This window comes from Aquarana catesbeiana, linkage group LG02 (assembly GCF_042186555.1).
Source record: "Aquarana catesbeiana isolate 2022-GZ linkage group LG02, ASM4218655v1, whole genome shotgun sequence".
NCBI lineage: Eukaryota > Metazoa > Chordata > Amphibia > Anura > Ranidae > Aquarana > Aquarana catesbeiana.
Genome location: NC_133325.1, coordinates 686,915,072 through 686,931,432, shown reverse-complemented (window position 1 = coordinate 686,931,432; position 16,361 = coordinate 686,915,072). Strand labels below are relative to the sequence as shown.

At 43.9% G+C, this 16,361-nt stretch overlaps 1 protein-coding gene across 2 annotated transcripts in view; it reads left to right on the top strand.

The window, feature by feature from the left end:
- SPAG5 (sperm associated antigen 5) overlaps window positions 1-16,361 on the top strand; it is a 184,872-nt gene that overhangs the window by 30,070 nt on the left and 138,441 nt on the right. For both annotated transcript variants that reach the window (XM_073616771.1, XM_073616770.1), the window contains exons 3-4: window positions 4,708-4,830; window positions 6,630-8,098. In XM_073616771.1, coding sequence (XP_073472872.1) covers window positions 4,708-4,830; window positions 6,630-8,098 — 1,592 coding nt within the window. The remainder of the gene's footprint in view (window positions 1-4,707; window positions 4,831-6,629; window positions 8,099-16,361) is intronic.

Sequence of the window (16,361 nt, the reverse complement as noted above, 5' to 3'; positions counted from 1 at the left end):
AATGTTTGATGAAATAAAAAAGATGATCTTAGGCCGAGTACATGGATACCAAACATGACATGCTTTAAAATTGCGCACAAACATGCAGTGGCGACAAACGAAATACATTTTTAAAAGCCTTTACAGGGGGGGGGCGGCGGCATTCCCTCCCACTGCTTGTAAAAGCAGTCTGGAGGCTAATTAGCCACTAGGATTGCTTTTACATGAAAGCCGACCGCTGGCTGAAAAGAATGATACCAAGATGATACCTAAACCTGAAGGCATCATTCTGGTATAACCACTCAAAGTCCAGCAACATACCAGTACATTGCTGGTCCTTGTTGGGCATATATTGTAAACTTTTTTCATGCAGCCTGTGGGCTGAACGAAAAAAAGATATTGATCGGTGGGTATGCCCACCATTAGAATACCTACCTTCATCCACCCACTTCTAATGATGGGCATACATGCACTATATATATATATATATATATATATATATATATATATATATATATATATATATATATATATATATATATATATATATATATATATAATCGAAGCATGGGGGCATCCTCCCACAAAAGTTAAGAGCAAATCGCTCCTCCGCCCACTGCTGCCCCCACGCTTCGGCATATATGCTGAAGTATGTAACTGTGGTGGTGAAATCACCTCCAACAGCGCTGGAGTCACGGCTTTATGTATCGTGGGATCAAACGCTGTTGCTGTCTAGATAAATAAATCCGCCCTGCAACTGAATGGCGTACCTGCTAAGCAAATGATGGTTAACAAAAAAACAAAGTAACATTACAGTATAACAGTAATGCTTACCATACCTGCAAAGCAAATACAAAAAAAAACATAGTAAAAAATAAAACATTTAACGCAACCAGTGCCTACCTAAAATATATATATATATGCCTGAAGCTCTGTATAGCACATGAGCATTCAGCAAAGCCAATTGAAATAAATAAACAGACACTTTTTTGTACCAGCGTCTGGCCTTACGGGCAACTAGGTACGGCGCCAACAACTGGTCGTTGAGGTCCACCCCTCCCATATTTTGGTTATATTCGTGGACACAGAGGGGTTTCTCCACAACACCAGTCGCCGTAGTAATTTGGGTCGTCGTGTCTGCATGAAGGGAGGTAAGAACGAAAACATTCTTATTGTCCCTCCACTTCATAGCGAGCAAATTATTACACTGCAAGCAGGCTCTCTCCCCCAGCCTAAGACGGGAATCTACAAGCCGCTGGGGAAAGCCCCGGCGATTAGGTCGCACGGTGCCACATGCTCCAATCTGTTGATCAAAAAGGTGACTAAAAAGTGGCACGCTTGTGTAATAATTGTCCACGTACAAGTGGTACCCCTTTCCGAATAAGGGTGACACCAAGTCCCACACTATCTTGTCAGAGCTTCCTATGTAGTCAGGGCAGTTTGTCGGCTCTACGTGACTATCTTTGCCCTCGTAAACCATAAATCTACATGTAAAGCCTGTGGCCCTGTCACAGAGCTTATACATCTTGACCCCGTATCTGGCACCCTTGCTGGGAAGGTACTGTTTGAATGACAAGCGGCCAGAAAATTTAATCAGGGACTCATCAACGCAGACAACTTGATGGGGAGTAAACAAGTCTGCAAAACGCTGGTTGAAGTGGTTTACGAGGGGCCGAATTTTGTAGAGCCGATCAAATCCAGGGTCTCCACGAGGACGACAGAGTTTATTGTCGTTGAAGTGCATGAACCGCAAAATCTGCTCGTATCGTGCCCTGGTCATGGAGGCAGAGAACACGGCCATATGGTGAATTGGGTCAGTGGACCAAAATGACCGCAACTCACTCTTTTTAGTTATGCCCATGAGGAGGGAAAGGCCCAGAAAGTTCTTAAATTCGGAAAACGTAATTGGTCTCCAATCTCTGGCAAGGGAGGACTGGGGAATAGTGGCGATGTGTTGACCAGCGTACAAATTGCTTTGGTCCACAATAGATCTATAGAGATCTTCGGTGAAAAACAGCGAATAAAAATCCAGTGGCATAAAATCAACTGTTTCCACCTGAATTCCGGGTTGGCCAGTGAATGGGAGAAGTACGGGTGCTGCAGAAGTGGTGGGTTCCCAATTCGGATTGGCGAATGCAGCAGGAAGGGCACTATGGGCACGACGGGCCTGTGTTTGTCTTCTTGGTGGCAGCGGGACACTACTTGTGCTTGCCACCTCGCCAGCTTGAACTGCACTTATGGGACTCGCCACGTCACCAAGTGTTACTGCAGTGCTGGATGTACGACCAGGGTGTACTAGGCCGCTGGTGCTTGCCAGTTCACCAGAAGGAATAGCGGCAATAGTACTTCTCTGCTCCATACGAGAGCCCTGCGGTTCTTGCACTTCCAGGACAAATAAGTTTGGGGTCTGGTACGCCTGACCTTAGCAGGGACCACAACTCCGTCGTCAGAGCTATCTGTCATGGAGCCGCTGTCCTCTACAGGATCGTATTCTGAGCCTGAATCTGACAGATGAGTGACTTCCTCTTCACTATCTGTCATGCTCAGAAACGTGTAGGCCTCTTCACTAGTGTACCTTTGATTTGCCATTTTGGGCTCTAAATTTAGGGGTACACTAGTGAGACTCACAGGCAAAAAAGCTCCTGACTGTCAGCGACTGATTCAAAACGCTAACAAAAAACTGTTAGCGATCGCAGGAATCAGGCCTGACTCTGCAAACGCTGCAGTTATGTGTGCTTAGTAGAGCTGCACAATTAATCGTTAAAAAATCGTGATCTCGATTCACCTCCCCCGACGATCTCTCCTGCTGAGTTTGTCGATTCTTTCATATAATCAAGTTGAGAGATTATCTGCTCACTCAGCTGTCAAAAGAAAACATCTGGGCAGTCTGCCAAGTTTAGAACTTGAAACATTGTATCTAACTTCCTTCTTAGATCAAAGGGATAGAACTTCTCTGTGTAAACAAATAACCTGGGCAATCTGCCAAGCTTTAAACAACCCGTAATGCAGGAAGTTTAACCACTTAAAATCTAAATCTTTTTCTGACACTTCTTAAGTTAAAATCAATATTTTTTGCTAAAAAAAATTACTTGGCACCCCAAACATTATATATATATATATATATATATATATATATATATATATATATATATATATATATATATATATATATATATATATATATATATATATATATATTATAATTTTTTTTTTTTTTTTTTAGCAGAGACTCTAGGGAATAAAATGGCAATTGCTGCAATATTTTATGTCACACTTTATTTGCCCAGCGGTCTTTCAAATGCAATTTTTTGGTAAAAAATACACTTCAATAAATAAAAAAAAAACGAAACAGTAAAGTTAGCACAATTTTTTTTGTTTTAATGTAAAAGATGATGTTACGCCGCGAGAATCGTGAGAGAATCGTGATCTATCCTCTAAGCAAAAAAATCGTGATTCTCATTTTAGCCAGAATCGTGCAGCTCTAGTGCTTAGTGTTTTGTAAGTGTCAGTGATCGATCGATACTGCACTTGGGTGGGCTGGGCTGGGCCGAGGAGCAAAACGCAGGTGCTAGCAGGTATCTGGGCTGATCCCGCTAACACTGCGTTTATGGGAACCCTAAACTGCTGGGGAGTATAGATCTGATCAGATATCGATCCGTTCAGATACTATAGCACTAAGGGAGGTGTATGCTGCGTGCGTGGGTTTTAGAGGTACTGGCGCTAACTTGACGCTGCCTGGGGCAACGCAGACCTTATATGATCCTAAAAACGGAACTTATATCACCGCCGGGCAATTAGGGGGTTAAACCTTTATAGGTAATAAACGGCGGGTGCCCTAAAACTATAATAAACAAACTAACCAGCGTCACCCGTAACACTTATACGGTGATCGCTGGTGAAAGGGTTAACTAGGGGGCAATCGGGGTTAAAACCTTTAGTAGGTAGTATATGGGGGTCCCTGTCGCTATAAAACACTGGCAGCGCACCTATATACTTACCTCCCTAACTAGCGTCACCTGTGTCACTAATACAGCGATCAGAAAAACGATCGCTTAGTGACACTGGCGACGGGGGGTGATCAAGGGGTTAACCTTTATTAGGGGGGGTTAGGGGGGTACGCTGGACCTAAAGGGGGGTACCCCAGACCTAAAGGGGGCTAACCTAACTGCCCTAACACTTATAACTGTCACAAACTGACACCAATGCAAAAAAAAAAAAAAAAACTGCTATTGGTGTCAGTGTGACAGGGGGTACAGGGGGGGTGAAGGGGGGTGAAAAGTGTGCCTGGCGTGTTCTACTGGAAGTGTAGTGTTGGTGCACACATACGTTTTGGTTCAGTGTCACTCGACTGCGCAATTGTCAGTTAAAAAAAAAAAGCAGTGCCATAGCACAAAAAATGGTCTGGTCATAAAGGGGGTAAAACCTTCCGGACGTGAAGTGGTTAAATGTATTTATTCCTGACATTATTTGGGCTATCCTGTCAGTTTCTGAAGAATGATTTAGTATGGTGTTTGTATATTTCAGTCACCTGTAGCCATTATAGCAGTCACAAAATCCTACTGGCATTATAGTGCATTTCTTTTATGTAATATTGGGGTATATTTTATAGCTTTAATTTAGTAAATATAAGAATGCTAAAGTGATGGTCTTACTTGCTGTTGTTTTTGCCCTTTTTTTAACCCCCCCTTTTTTTTTTTTTTATTTATTTTTTTTTTTTTTAATGCATAGGTTCATCGTAAATCTGTTGGAAGGACTCCCCTGAAGACACTTGGTGTTCTTGACCCGAATAGTTTAAATAACCAGAGGCTCTCTCTTGCTAAGCCACCAAGCAACACAAGTCTTTTTGATAAGGTACAAAATTATACCAAGATCAACATTTTATGTAGTCGCATGTTTGTGGACAGGACACACATTATTTCTGCATAAAATTGAATGCTTTCTATTCTGAAGTTGGTCTTTTTATATTGACCACAGATTAAAGTGGAACTTTAATGTGGAAAAAAGAAAATGCGAGCAGGCAGTTTTTTCAGTTCAGAAGAGACCTACTTGGGTCTCTTTTGCATTAAAGTTTCTCATCTGCTTGTTTGCACTGTATGCTGAGCTGCGCACTCTCAGCTCAGTGTACAATTTTCACATCTGCCAAAATGAATGAACTCCCTCAGATGCATGGGAGTGAGGTTATCTCAACCTGGCCAATCTATTTGGCTGAAGATTCGAACTCAGAGGAAGACCGCCATGTCAATGGACGTGAGGAAGCTCCAGACACCGCATCGCTGGTGTGGAGGCAGGTATGGTTCTATATTTTTAAAGGTGTTTTTTTTTTTTTTTTTTTGCACTTAAAGGTGCACACACAAATACCTTGGAGGGGGAGACTGTCCTGCAGTATAGCTGTAAAGAACTCAGAAAGCTCTGATAACACTACTTAGGATTTCAGTGCAGCAAATGCACATTGCACAGGCGCTCACTGGATTTTTATTTTTTTCCAAAACAAAACATGGTGAAATGTGCATGTAATGCATAGATATACTGATTTATTTATTTAAAAATTATGTCCAGACCTACTTTAACACCTTTCCGCCGATGGCAACCATAAATGTGGCCTCCCCTGTGCCACATACATGCTTACCTCTCATTGTTCTGGGAGTGAGCCACACAGCGCACTCCCAGCACAGAGGTCAGGCTCACACCAAGAACCCCGGGGCTTGTCCTAACAATTGTGACCTGGAACTCCTGGCTTCGGCCACCTGATTGTTTTTACAGCCTCTGATTGGTCTTCACAGTGATCACCCACTGTGTAGCCCGCCCCTCTTCTGAATGGGGCGGAAGAAGCATTGAATCTTCATTTCATTTCAGGAGAGGAAGATGTAAAAAAAAAAATATATATATTTTTGCTTTTTAAGCCTACCTAAAACACAATGACACTGATCAGACATTAATTTCAAAATGCTTTGTTAAAAAAAAAAAAAAAAAAAAAATCCTATCAAAAATATACTGACCCCAACCTTGACCCAAACACTGGCACTGATCTAACCATTTTTTTTTCTTTATATATAAAGAAAAAAAATGGTTAGATCAGTGCCAGTGTTTGGGTCAAGGTTGGGGGTCAGTATATTTTTGATAGGATTTTTTTTTTTTTTTTTTTTTTTTTAACAAAGCATTTTGAAATTAATGTCTGATCAGTGTCATTGTGTTTTAGGTAGGCTTAAAAAGCAAAATGCGCACCATTGTTTCTGGGCTGTACTACGGGCACAAACAAAAATTAACGTACACCTGTGGTTTCACTGCAATCGTTGGGAGCAGGACAGTTTATTTTGGTGGTAAAAGGGGTAATAAGAGGGGCGGGCGTGGCGGAACTCCGACATCTAGGAATTGGTAAGCTGTTATATAATAAGTGTTTGCATTTGGATTTAATGCAAGTTGGGCAGAAGTCACTAAGATGCTACCATGTCTGCCTAATCTAGTTGTGGCCCAATTTTTAGGTGTGGAAGAAATGAGCTCGGCCATAGAAGTAGATCAAGATGTGCATTAATAATAATAATCTGTAGCCCAACAGCCCCCCACATTCTGGTTTTGATGCTTCTGGAATGATGTGAAAGATTATTTTATTGTAAAATAGTAAAGCTAGTATTCACAGCTTATTTCTTTTCCAGGAAACTTCCCTTATCAGTGCTGGTGTTCCTGTTAGTGTGTGGGTTGACTCTCGTTCTGATGATGATGATTGCGTGACAAGTTCAGCAAAACTATCTTCCTTCTCCTTGGAAAACAAAGAATTACAAGTTGACTTTATGGAATCCTCTACAAAATTGAAAGCTGATTATCAGTCTAGCCAGCCTTGTGAAACTGTATTGATTTCAGACGTACGTTCAGATCAGGTCCAGGAAGCGGTTCCTGAAAACTCAGCGATTACATTTCTTGAGGAATACAACACAATGGTTAGCTTAGCTTCTGAAGCGGCAGTTATTGAAACCTCATGCACTGATGGCCAACAGACTGTTTATGCACACCAATCGGGTCAGACAACCTTTAATGTTTGCAGTAACACAGTAGCGGCAACGCTTCTGGAGACATCAACAGACCTTTATGCAAAATCCTCTTTAAATAAAGATAACTCAAGCTCTAGTGATTGTGCTGTTTTAACCACAGTGGTTAATGAGCGTTCCCAAGTTACTGATATCGGCTTTATATCTGAATTTAACAATTTGTTATCTGCAGACAGTACTTATGAAATAAATCAGAATTTTGATGGTGAATTTGAAGTTTGCCACTTGCCTTTGTTCTCTGGGGAGATTTCAGCCTTGGCTCAAAAAGTTGAGAACTGGGGAATTTTTGGGAAGGAGGATGAAGAAAGCTTTACGGCTGTGCCAGACACGCATTGCGACTGTTCTAGACATGATCTCCATGCTAATGTGTTGCCTTCAGCTTTGCTAGGTGATGCAATAAATGAGGATAAAAGCAAGCAAATTGTGGATGCCTCATCAGCCTTTTGGGATTCTGCAGTGGTGCTGGACAAGCTTGATAGTATTGTTAGCCATGGTATTTTAAGTGATGAATGTTCTTTGCCTTTCATTCTTACTCATCCAGCAAAAACAATAACCATAGATGATGAATTTTCTTCAGGCAGTATTGAAAATACTACAGAGAGCGGCTTGGAAATGAGAGAATCTACTGACAAATGTTTTTTCCCTATCAGAGGGAGTACACCACATTCTAAACTAAAAGAATGTGATTCCACCAAAGTAACAAATACAGAGTGGCTGAGACCCAGCTCTAGTTTACATCAAACAGGTCATTCTAGCTTGGCTTTTGATCCAAAAAGGAGTGAGGAGTTTGCCACATCAGCTAAATGTACTAACTGCCCTACTCCAATTATTCCGCCTCACTCTAGGCCTCATTCTGTCTTCTCACTTAGACGTATCTGTAACAACATTTTTCCTGAGGCATTGGCCTCTCTTCATGAAGTTGGCACAGCTATGACCCCAATATCAACATCTGAAGAAATTACATGGACTACCCCTGTAATGCTTCTCAACAAAAGCATGAACACATCTTGGAACTTGAAGGGGAAGGGAGTGACAAGTGCAAAAGACAATGCCTCTGAGACAGATTACGTGCTTTGGAAGTAAGTAGAACTCTAGCTCCCTGGTGCCCGCCCTTTGGCCCCATGGCTAATTTGTGTGCTCCTATTGCCGTGTTTTAGCAGTCTCATGTAATATGTTTCCAGTCTGATTCTCCTAAAGCATGCCCCCAGTCTCCTACAACTCATATAGCATGTTAACCACCTCTGACAATCTCCTTTACCGTATCCATGGTCTGTGACCATCTCTTGTATCATGCCCATAGTCTTTGACTGACTATATCCTGTTTCATGTCTGCTGTCTGAATTTTATGTGTTGCCCTTTGGTGATGTTGGGGGGGCCACATACGAGGCCCCCTATTTCAGGAAAGTTGGCCACCACTGCTCTAGCTGTACTCGCATAGCTCTTATAAAGGGCAATAACCCCTGGAAACCACTCAAGCCGATAGTTGTAAGCAAAACATTTAAAATGAATTCCTATTCGATGCAGCTCTTTACCAATCCCTATAACTTCTCTGCAGCTATGTTTAAATTTCAGTTTTATGTACCTCAGTTGTATCAATAATGCATTTCTCCAGGGTCTTGCTAATTTTTTTAATTTTTTTTATTTTTATTTTTTTTCATTTGGCTGATTTTGACCCATAGAAGAAAAAATATTGAGCCAACTAGTAGATGTAAGGTTTAGAATTAATTTGTGATAATGCTGAAGTTGAGAACCAAGTATCGATTACAGTATTAATAAGACTCTTAGTTTCTAAGCTGCCCTGCGCCTGGATGGGTGAGTGAAACCCCTTTATTGTGGGGTGTCCCAGTGATTGCAGCAACCAGTCAAGTTAGCTAGAGGCTGGACACCTGTGTGCAGTGACCATACGGGGAGTTTTGGGCTAGCCGCGGGTGTTTTGCAAAGTGTACCCTCCTTCTTCCTTTTTTTTTTTTTTTTTTTTGCATACGTGCATTCACATGAGCGCAGCTGTGCGCAGCAGTTTTTTTTAAATTTGGCGGCCACGGCGCACGTGGCTTCGCGGCATGCGCCGTATCCTTTTATCTGGGTGCACCAAGATTTACATCATATCCGAATACAGCCACGCCTGTTCACTGTGCGTGCGCACGTACAGAACCGTTCAGTGCACAGCCAGTTTATTTGAGCTGTGTACATAGAGCAGGCTCTGAACCAGGCATTTGCAGCAGTTATTTCTCCTTAGCCGGGTCACGTGAGTCACCAGGTGTTGCTTGGCAGGCTAAAGGTGCTTACCAGGATTGTTGCATAGGGGCTTGGTCTCCTTTCTGAGGTGTGTTAATACTACACCCAAGTACTCTTTTTGTGGCTAGTATATGTCCTCTAAAAAGAGGAGCAGGATTAACCCTACAGGGAAGGGCACACCTATGTCGTCGGTAGTTCCTGATGAACCTAGTCGTATCCCCAGTGTTGTATCCCCCTGAAAGACCAGAGGCTTCTGGGTAATCTGAGCCGCTGCGCCTATCTGGTATTGTGCCTACAGTCAACGCTGCTGCTTCACCCTTTATCACCAAGGATGAACTGCCCTTGGCCCTAGCCGGGTTAGAGCACAAGATTGCCTCCATACCGCAGGGTGGCAAGAAGCATGACCCTGGTTTGGAGCAGGAATGGGTTGAGGATGGGGAAGAGCTAAAAAAAGCTCAGAATTCTGTGGAGGGCCTGGCAGGTGAGTCTGTTTCTGAGCAATCTGTGTTCTGACTGATCTAAGGAAGGGCGCGAACAAATCGGCCCAACATGTAATCTTTGAATGATTCCAATTACTTTGTAATCTTTTTCCAAAGATTTGATGGAATAAAGCAACAATTTTTAAGTCTCTATCTATCTATCTATCTTACTGCTGGACTCTGGGAAAGAAGGTATCCCTTTTGAAACGGCAGTGGCCCTCAAAATCTTCTCTATTACCATCTGGAGTCTGTTTTGCTCAGACCGATTTGCCATCATCTAAGGCTATTTATATTGTGGTGTTCTTTCACATGTTTGTTAGTAGTTTTTCATTTACTCTTTTAATGCACATGGTTGGTGCGCCCTCTTTTTTCCATTTCTCTTTAGGGTTTTACCCGAACCTGTTTATGGTTCAAAAACCAAACAGGGACACAAGGCCCATTTTGGACCTAAGATCACTGAACCAGTGTCTACTAATCCAGTCCTTTTGGATGGAGTCTGTCCGCTCAGTGGTAGCCTCGCTCCAGATTGGAGACTCTCTAGCCTCCTTCGATATAAAAGACGCGTATTTACACGTAGCTATCTTTCAGCCTCATCAGAGGTTCCTTTGATTTGCAGTAGAGGGACGTCATTTTCAGTTTGTGGCTCTACCCTTAGGGCTTGCTACAGCTCCCTGGGTGTTCACAATGGTCCTAGCAGCAGTACTGGGTCTTTTAAGGACCCAAGGGATCTTGGTGCTCGGGTATCTGGACGACCTCATGCTCAGAGATCACACATTACAGGCTCTAGAACAGAGAATACCATGCACAGTGTGGTGTTTGAAAAGCTTAGGTTGGATCATAAATACCGAAAGGTCAACCTTGAGACCAGTCTAAAGTATTTAGGTCTTCCTAGATATGGTCCAAGCAAGGGTATTATTGCCACCGGTAAGGATCTGTGTCCTGAAGGATCAGGTGCGTCAGATAAGGGGCACCAGACAACCCTCCATTCGGCTTTGTATGAGTCTTCTAGGGAAAATGGTGTCCTCCTTTGAGGCAGTGTCCTATGACCAGTTCCATTCCAGGCCTTTACAACCTTGGAACAGAAGAGGACAAGCCCTGGATTATCCAATGTTCTTATCTCCTTGGGCACGCTTAAGCCTAAACTGGTGGTTGCAGGATCAGAACCTGCGAAAAGGAAAATCCTTGCTCCCGGTAACTTGGAGAGTACTGACTACAGATGCCAGTCTCTCAGGCTGGGGAGTGACCCTATAGGGGCTCACAGCTATGGGGAAATGGTCAAGGACAGAACAGATCCTGCCCATCAATGTCCTGGAGTTATGGGCAGTACATCTGGCCCTAAGGTTCTGGACGGTGGAGGTTCAGTCTGACAATGCCACTGCCGTGGCCTATATAAACCCACCAAGGCGGTATCTGGAGTCGTTCAGCTCTGAAGGAGGTGAACCACATACTAGCCTGGGCATGTGCCGATTTTCTATCGGCAGTCCATATCCTGGGAGTAGAGAACTGGAAAGCGGATTATCTCAGCCACCAGCAGGTCTGCCCGGGAGAATGGTCCCTACACCCAGGGGTGTTCGAGGAAATTTGCCAGCTTTGGGGATGGCCAGAGGTTGACCTACTGGTATCCAGGTTCAACAACCAGCTACAGCAGTTTGTGTTCCCTGAACAAGAGATCCTCTGGCAATGGGAGCAGATGCTCTGGTAGTTCCTTGGAGCCAGTAGTCCCTGGTTTATGCTTTTCCCTCCGATCCCTCTCCTTCCACATTTTGTTGCACAGGATTTGGAAAGAGGGGGGGGGGTTCCAGTCATTTTAGTGGCACCAGCCTTGCCCAGAAGGCCCTGGTTCCCGGAGATTGTGAGACCAACAATAGACGGACCATGGGCGCTTCCATGTCACCCCGATCTACTGTCTCAAGGTCCAATATTCCACCCCAATTTAGTGTCTCTAAATTTGACGGCATGGCTACTGAAGTCAGGGTGTTGAGGGACCGTGGCATCTCGGGACCAGTGGCATCTACCCTAGTGAATGCTAGAAAAAATGTCACTAGGAAGATCTATCAAAGTCTGGAAGACTTGTATTGCTTGGTGTGAAGCCAGAAAATGGCATCCTCAGAATTTTGTGATTGGGAGACTTCTCTCTTTTCTACAGTTGGCTGTGGAAATCAGATTAGCTTTGAGTACAATCAGAGGTCAGATTACGGCCCTGACAGTATTCTGCCAAAGGCCTTTGGCCTCCCATTCACTGGTCTGAACCTTTTATTCAGGGGGCGACTCGTTTTGCTTCCCCCCCCCCATTAGGTCACTTATGTGTACTTGGGACTTGTACTTGGTGCTGTCTGTGTTACAGAAACAACCATTTAAAATTATCAAGGAAATTCCATTACACTTGCTGTCACACAAGCTAGCCTTCCTGATGGCCATCACCTTGGCTAGAAGGGAGACGGAGTTCCCTTTCGTGCAGGGAACCATACTTGATTCTTCACCATGACAGGGTCCTGTTACAACCTCTGTTCCATCCTTTTTGCCAAAATTGATGTCAGCCTTTCATTTAAATCGGGACATTATTTTGCGTTCTTTTTTTCTCTCAGCCTCGTTCGGAAGAGAGACGACTGCATTCCTTGAATGTTGTCCGGGCAGTCAAGGTTTACTTGTCTAGATCTACAGAGAGCCAAAGATCAGACTCCTTTTTTTAGTTTTACCAAAAGGACCCAAGGAGGGGCAGGCAGCTTCCAAAGCTTCCATTGCCAATTGGGTCCACCAATTGGTCATTCAGGCCTATGGTCTGAAACTTAAAGCTCCTCCGTTTAGGGTGAGAGCTCATTCTACCAGGGGTGTAGGAACCCCTGGGCTTTTCACCATCAGGTATCTGTGGATCAGATTTGTAAGGCTGCTACCTGGTTTTCAGTGCATACGTTCACAAAATTTTATCAAGTGGATGTTCGAGCAGCCGAGGATTCGGCTTTCGGCCGCTGTGTACTGCAGGCTACCGTATAAGGTCTGATGGCTATTGTTTGGCAGGGTGTCTCCCTCCCCTCAAGGCTATTGCTCTGGGATGTCCCAGTAGGTAATATTAGCCTAACTCTGTGTCCCATGATGTACTCAAATGAAAAGGATTTTACAGGTAAGTATGACGAAAAAAATCCCTTTTTTTTTTTTTTTTTTTTTCTCTGTAAAATTATTTTCTCTGCATTCATTGAAAGATACAGCACTTGCCCTTCTTGTTGTGTTGGCCATTGCCATTTTTGGTGTTTTGATCTCTAACTGTTTTGTTAAAATGAGGGGGTTGGCCACCCCAGGCTGTGTTTGTTTATCTTACTCGTGCAGGTAACAGTATGATCCTTTGGCCAACTCTACTAATCTCTGTGTCCTTTAATGAACGCAAAGAAAATAATTTTACGTTGAATTATAAAAAACTTTTTCTTTTTTTTTTTTTTTTTTTTTTTTTTTTTAATCCTCTAGAATGGAGAGACACTAGAGAGGAAACCCGAGATTTGCTGCTCACCCCTTGAAAACTGAAAACAGAGGAAAAGTTCCCCCAGGGTGGGGTTTTTAGGCAGCACAATGATAAAGGGAGTCGGATTCAATATCAAAAATATAACAAATTTATTGGGGTGTATCATAAAAGTTAAAACAATGAGCTCCAGTAGGGGGTGCTTAAGATAAAATTACATGTTAAATGAGCTGAACATATATAGGCAGACATATATTCACAACAACACTGGGTAGCATGAATATTTGAACCTGACGCGTTTCAACCCCTGTACCTTTGGTCTTCTTCAGAGGATTGGTCTGCTGAAAAATATACATAGATGAAATTGATACATGTAAGTAAAGTACATTGATATAGTAATAGTTACATTCACCATGTAAGATATGGATACAATAATAATAATTAACCAATAATATATGTTCGGCAGAGAAAGGAGCAAGGCCTCCCATATGGAGATCCCTTAGAAGGACTGTCCTCCCATCCTCCCCAGAGGAAGAATACCGGGCACCCCTACCGCCACCGTGGTTCAGGCCAGGGTAGTGAGGGCAGCGACGTGGCTTGCGAGAGGTCACACTCTTGAGTACCACCCACCAGATTAGCAATCAACCAGGGAGCACAAAAAGTTACACCTGTGATGGTAATCAAAGAATTTCTCATAATAAACTCAGTCATTTACACAGTATTAGTCATGTGTCCAAGAGGGGACGGAAATTGTAAAAATTATTTACATATATATATATATATATATATATATATATATATATATATATATATATATATATATATATATATATATATATATATATATATATGGTATTCTCCATAGGCGGTATAGGGTATAGGCAGCACCTCAGTATGTGCTCAATGTGACAGCGATCCATGTAAAAATGTGAAAATGTGAAGAAACTAGGGTAAAGTGAAAGGGTAAAAAATGTAATGGCTAGTGGGGAGTAAGTGTAAGAATATGGTGAGAAAGAGTAATTACACCGAGAGTGCTGGAAGTAAAAAAGATGTGAAGGGGGAAGGAGAAAGCGGGAGAAGGTGGGAGGGGGGGAAAGGAAAGGGAAAAGAAAAGAAAGGAGAAGGAGGGGGAGGGGAGGGGAGGGGGGGAAGGAAAGGGAAAAGAAAAAGGATTGCACAAAAGTGATTAATTAAAAATTGGATTAATTACCTCAAAGGGTACTAAAGGACATGTGTTTTAGCACTATGTTGTCCCATACATACAGGACTGTTGCCTGTTAACCAAACCCGGGATTGGTCATAAGGTACAGCGGGCTCGGTGGATTGGTATCCCACACTGAGTCCACCGGTCTAAAAAATAAGTAAACACAAAAGTATAAGTTGTAGAAAGCAGATGGTGGCCAAGCCATTATAGAGCAGGGCCACTATAAATAAACGGGGGTCAATGCAGAGTCAAATAGTATACGCATGAACCCCCATTGTATAGGGCAAGAAATAGTGCCTAGACACGGAAAAAACGTAGAATGATGGAAATGGTACTTACTTAGTGAGAAGTGAAAAGTGCCTGCTATTCACCAGAGAGGAAGGGAGACTGAGGGTATGCTGCAAATATACCTCTTATATACTGCCTAATGAGGGTGTGTGCTTACTTGTAATCAATCCAGGTGTGTGTGCTAACCCTAGGTCGCTCTACGGTGGGCGGCATGGCCGCCATTGAGACAGTCGAGCGTGGCTTCCCCGGCGTTCCGGAAGAGCTAGGCTCCGACTCGGCGTCACTCTCGCCGAAATCTCGTGATGCCAGTGACGTCACGCCGCACGCGCGGGGCCCCGCGCATGTGCAGTGGCGAAAGGCATCCGAGAGTGTTCCGGAATGCCGCCGGCAAGGAGGAAGTGATCCCCAATGTGGCGCCCGGTGGCCATCCGGGCATCCAATGGGGAAAAAACATGGGGGGGAGGAGCCACCTGAAAGAGGCCGGCTCGTCCCCCCCCCCCCACCTTGCCGGGAAGCCAGATCACTCTGAACCAGTTTGTCCCTCAATGATGTAGCTCGTCTGTAAGTAATGGAGGGGGTATTTGAAATGAACCTACTGACTTTCGGGTCATCCAAAAGTATAGACCAGTGCTTGCGGATGATGTTGTTTATCTCATTGTGCTGTTTTGAGAAACGTAAAATCACCCTGGTAGTGGCCATGTCCTGGTCACGTCTCACTCTCTCTTTGAACAACAGTGTATGCCTTGGCTGTGTGACCACTCTATTATATGCCTTACGTAGGCATGAGCGGCTATAGCCTCACGCTAGAAGCCTCGTTTGTAGTTTTTGTGCTTCTTGTTTGAAAGATACCTCGTCGGAACAATTCCTACGAACACGTAGATACTGTCCATAAGGGATCGAATTTTTTTAGGCGTGTGGAATGAAAGCTATCCGCGTGTAGGATGGTGTTTCCTGCGGTGCTTTTTCGAAAGAGTGTGCTAGAAATTGTATTCTCAGAGGTACGTCTCAACTGTACATCCAAGAATGTAATCTGGTCACGATCGTAGGACATAGTGAATTTTAAATTAAATTCATTTGCGTTGATTTGATCAAAGAACTTTAATAATAACTCTTCCGGGCCATCCCAGATGAGGAGGACATCATCAATGTATCGTCGCCACATATATATGTGGCTCCTATACCTGGCAATGTCCTCCCCATCGTCAAGCACTTTCTCCCACTCCCCCAGGTACAGATTGGCGTAGGCCGGGGCACAACAAGTGCCCATGGCCACGCCCTGCACCTGGAGGTAGTGGGAGTTGTCGAAGATGAAAAAATTATGATTGAGGATGTACTCGAGTCCATTGATGATGAACTCGTTTACTGCCCCATCGTATCTCAAATGTCTTGACAGGAGTTTTTTTCCCCATTGGATGCCCGGATGGCCACCGGGCGCCACATTGGGGATCACTTCCTCCTTGGCGGCGGCATTCCGGAACACTCTCGGATGCCTTTCGCCACTGCGCATGCGCGGGGGCCCCGCGCGTGCGGCGTGACGTCACTGGCATCACGAGATTTCGGCGAGAGTGACGCCGAGTCGGAGCCTAGCTCTTCCGGAACGCCGGGGAAGCCACGCTCGACTGCCTCAATGGCGGCCATGCCGCCCACCGTAGAGCGACCTAGGGTTAGCACACACACCTGGATTGATT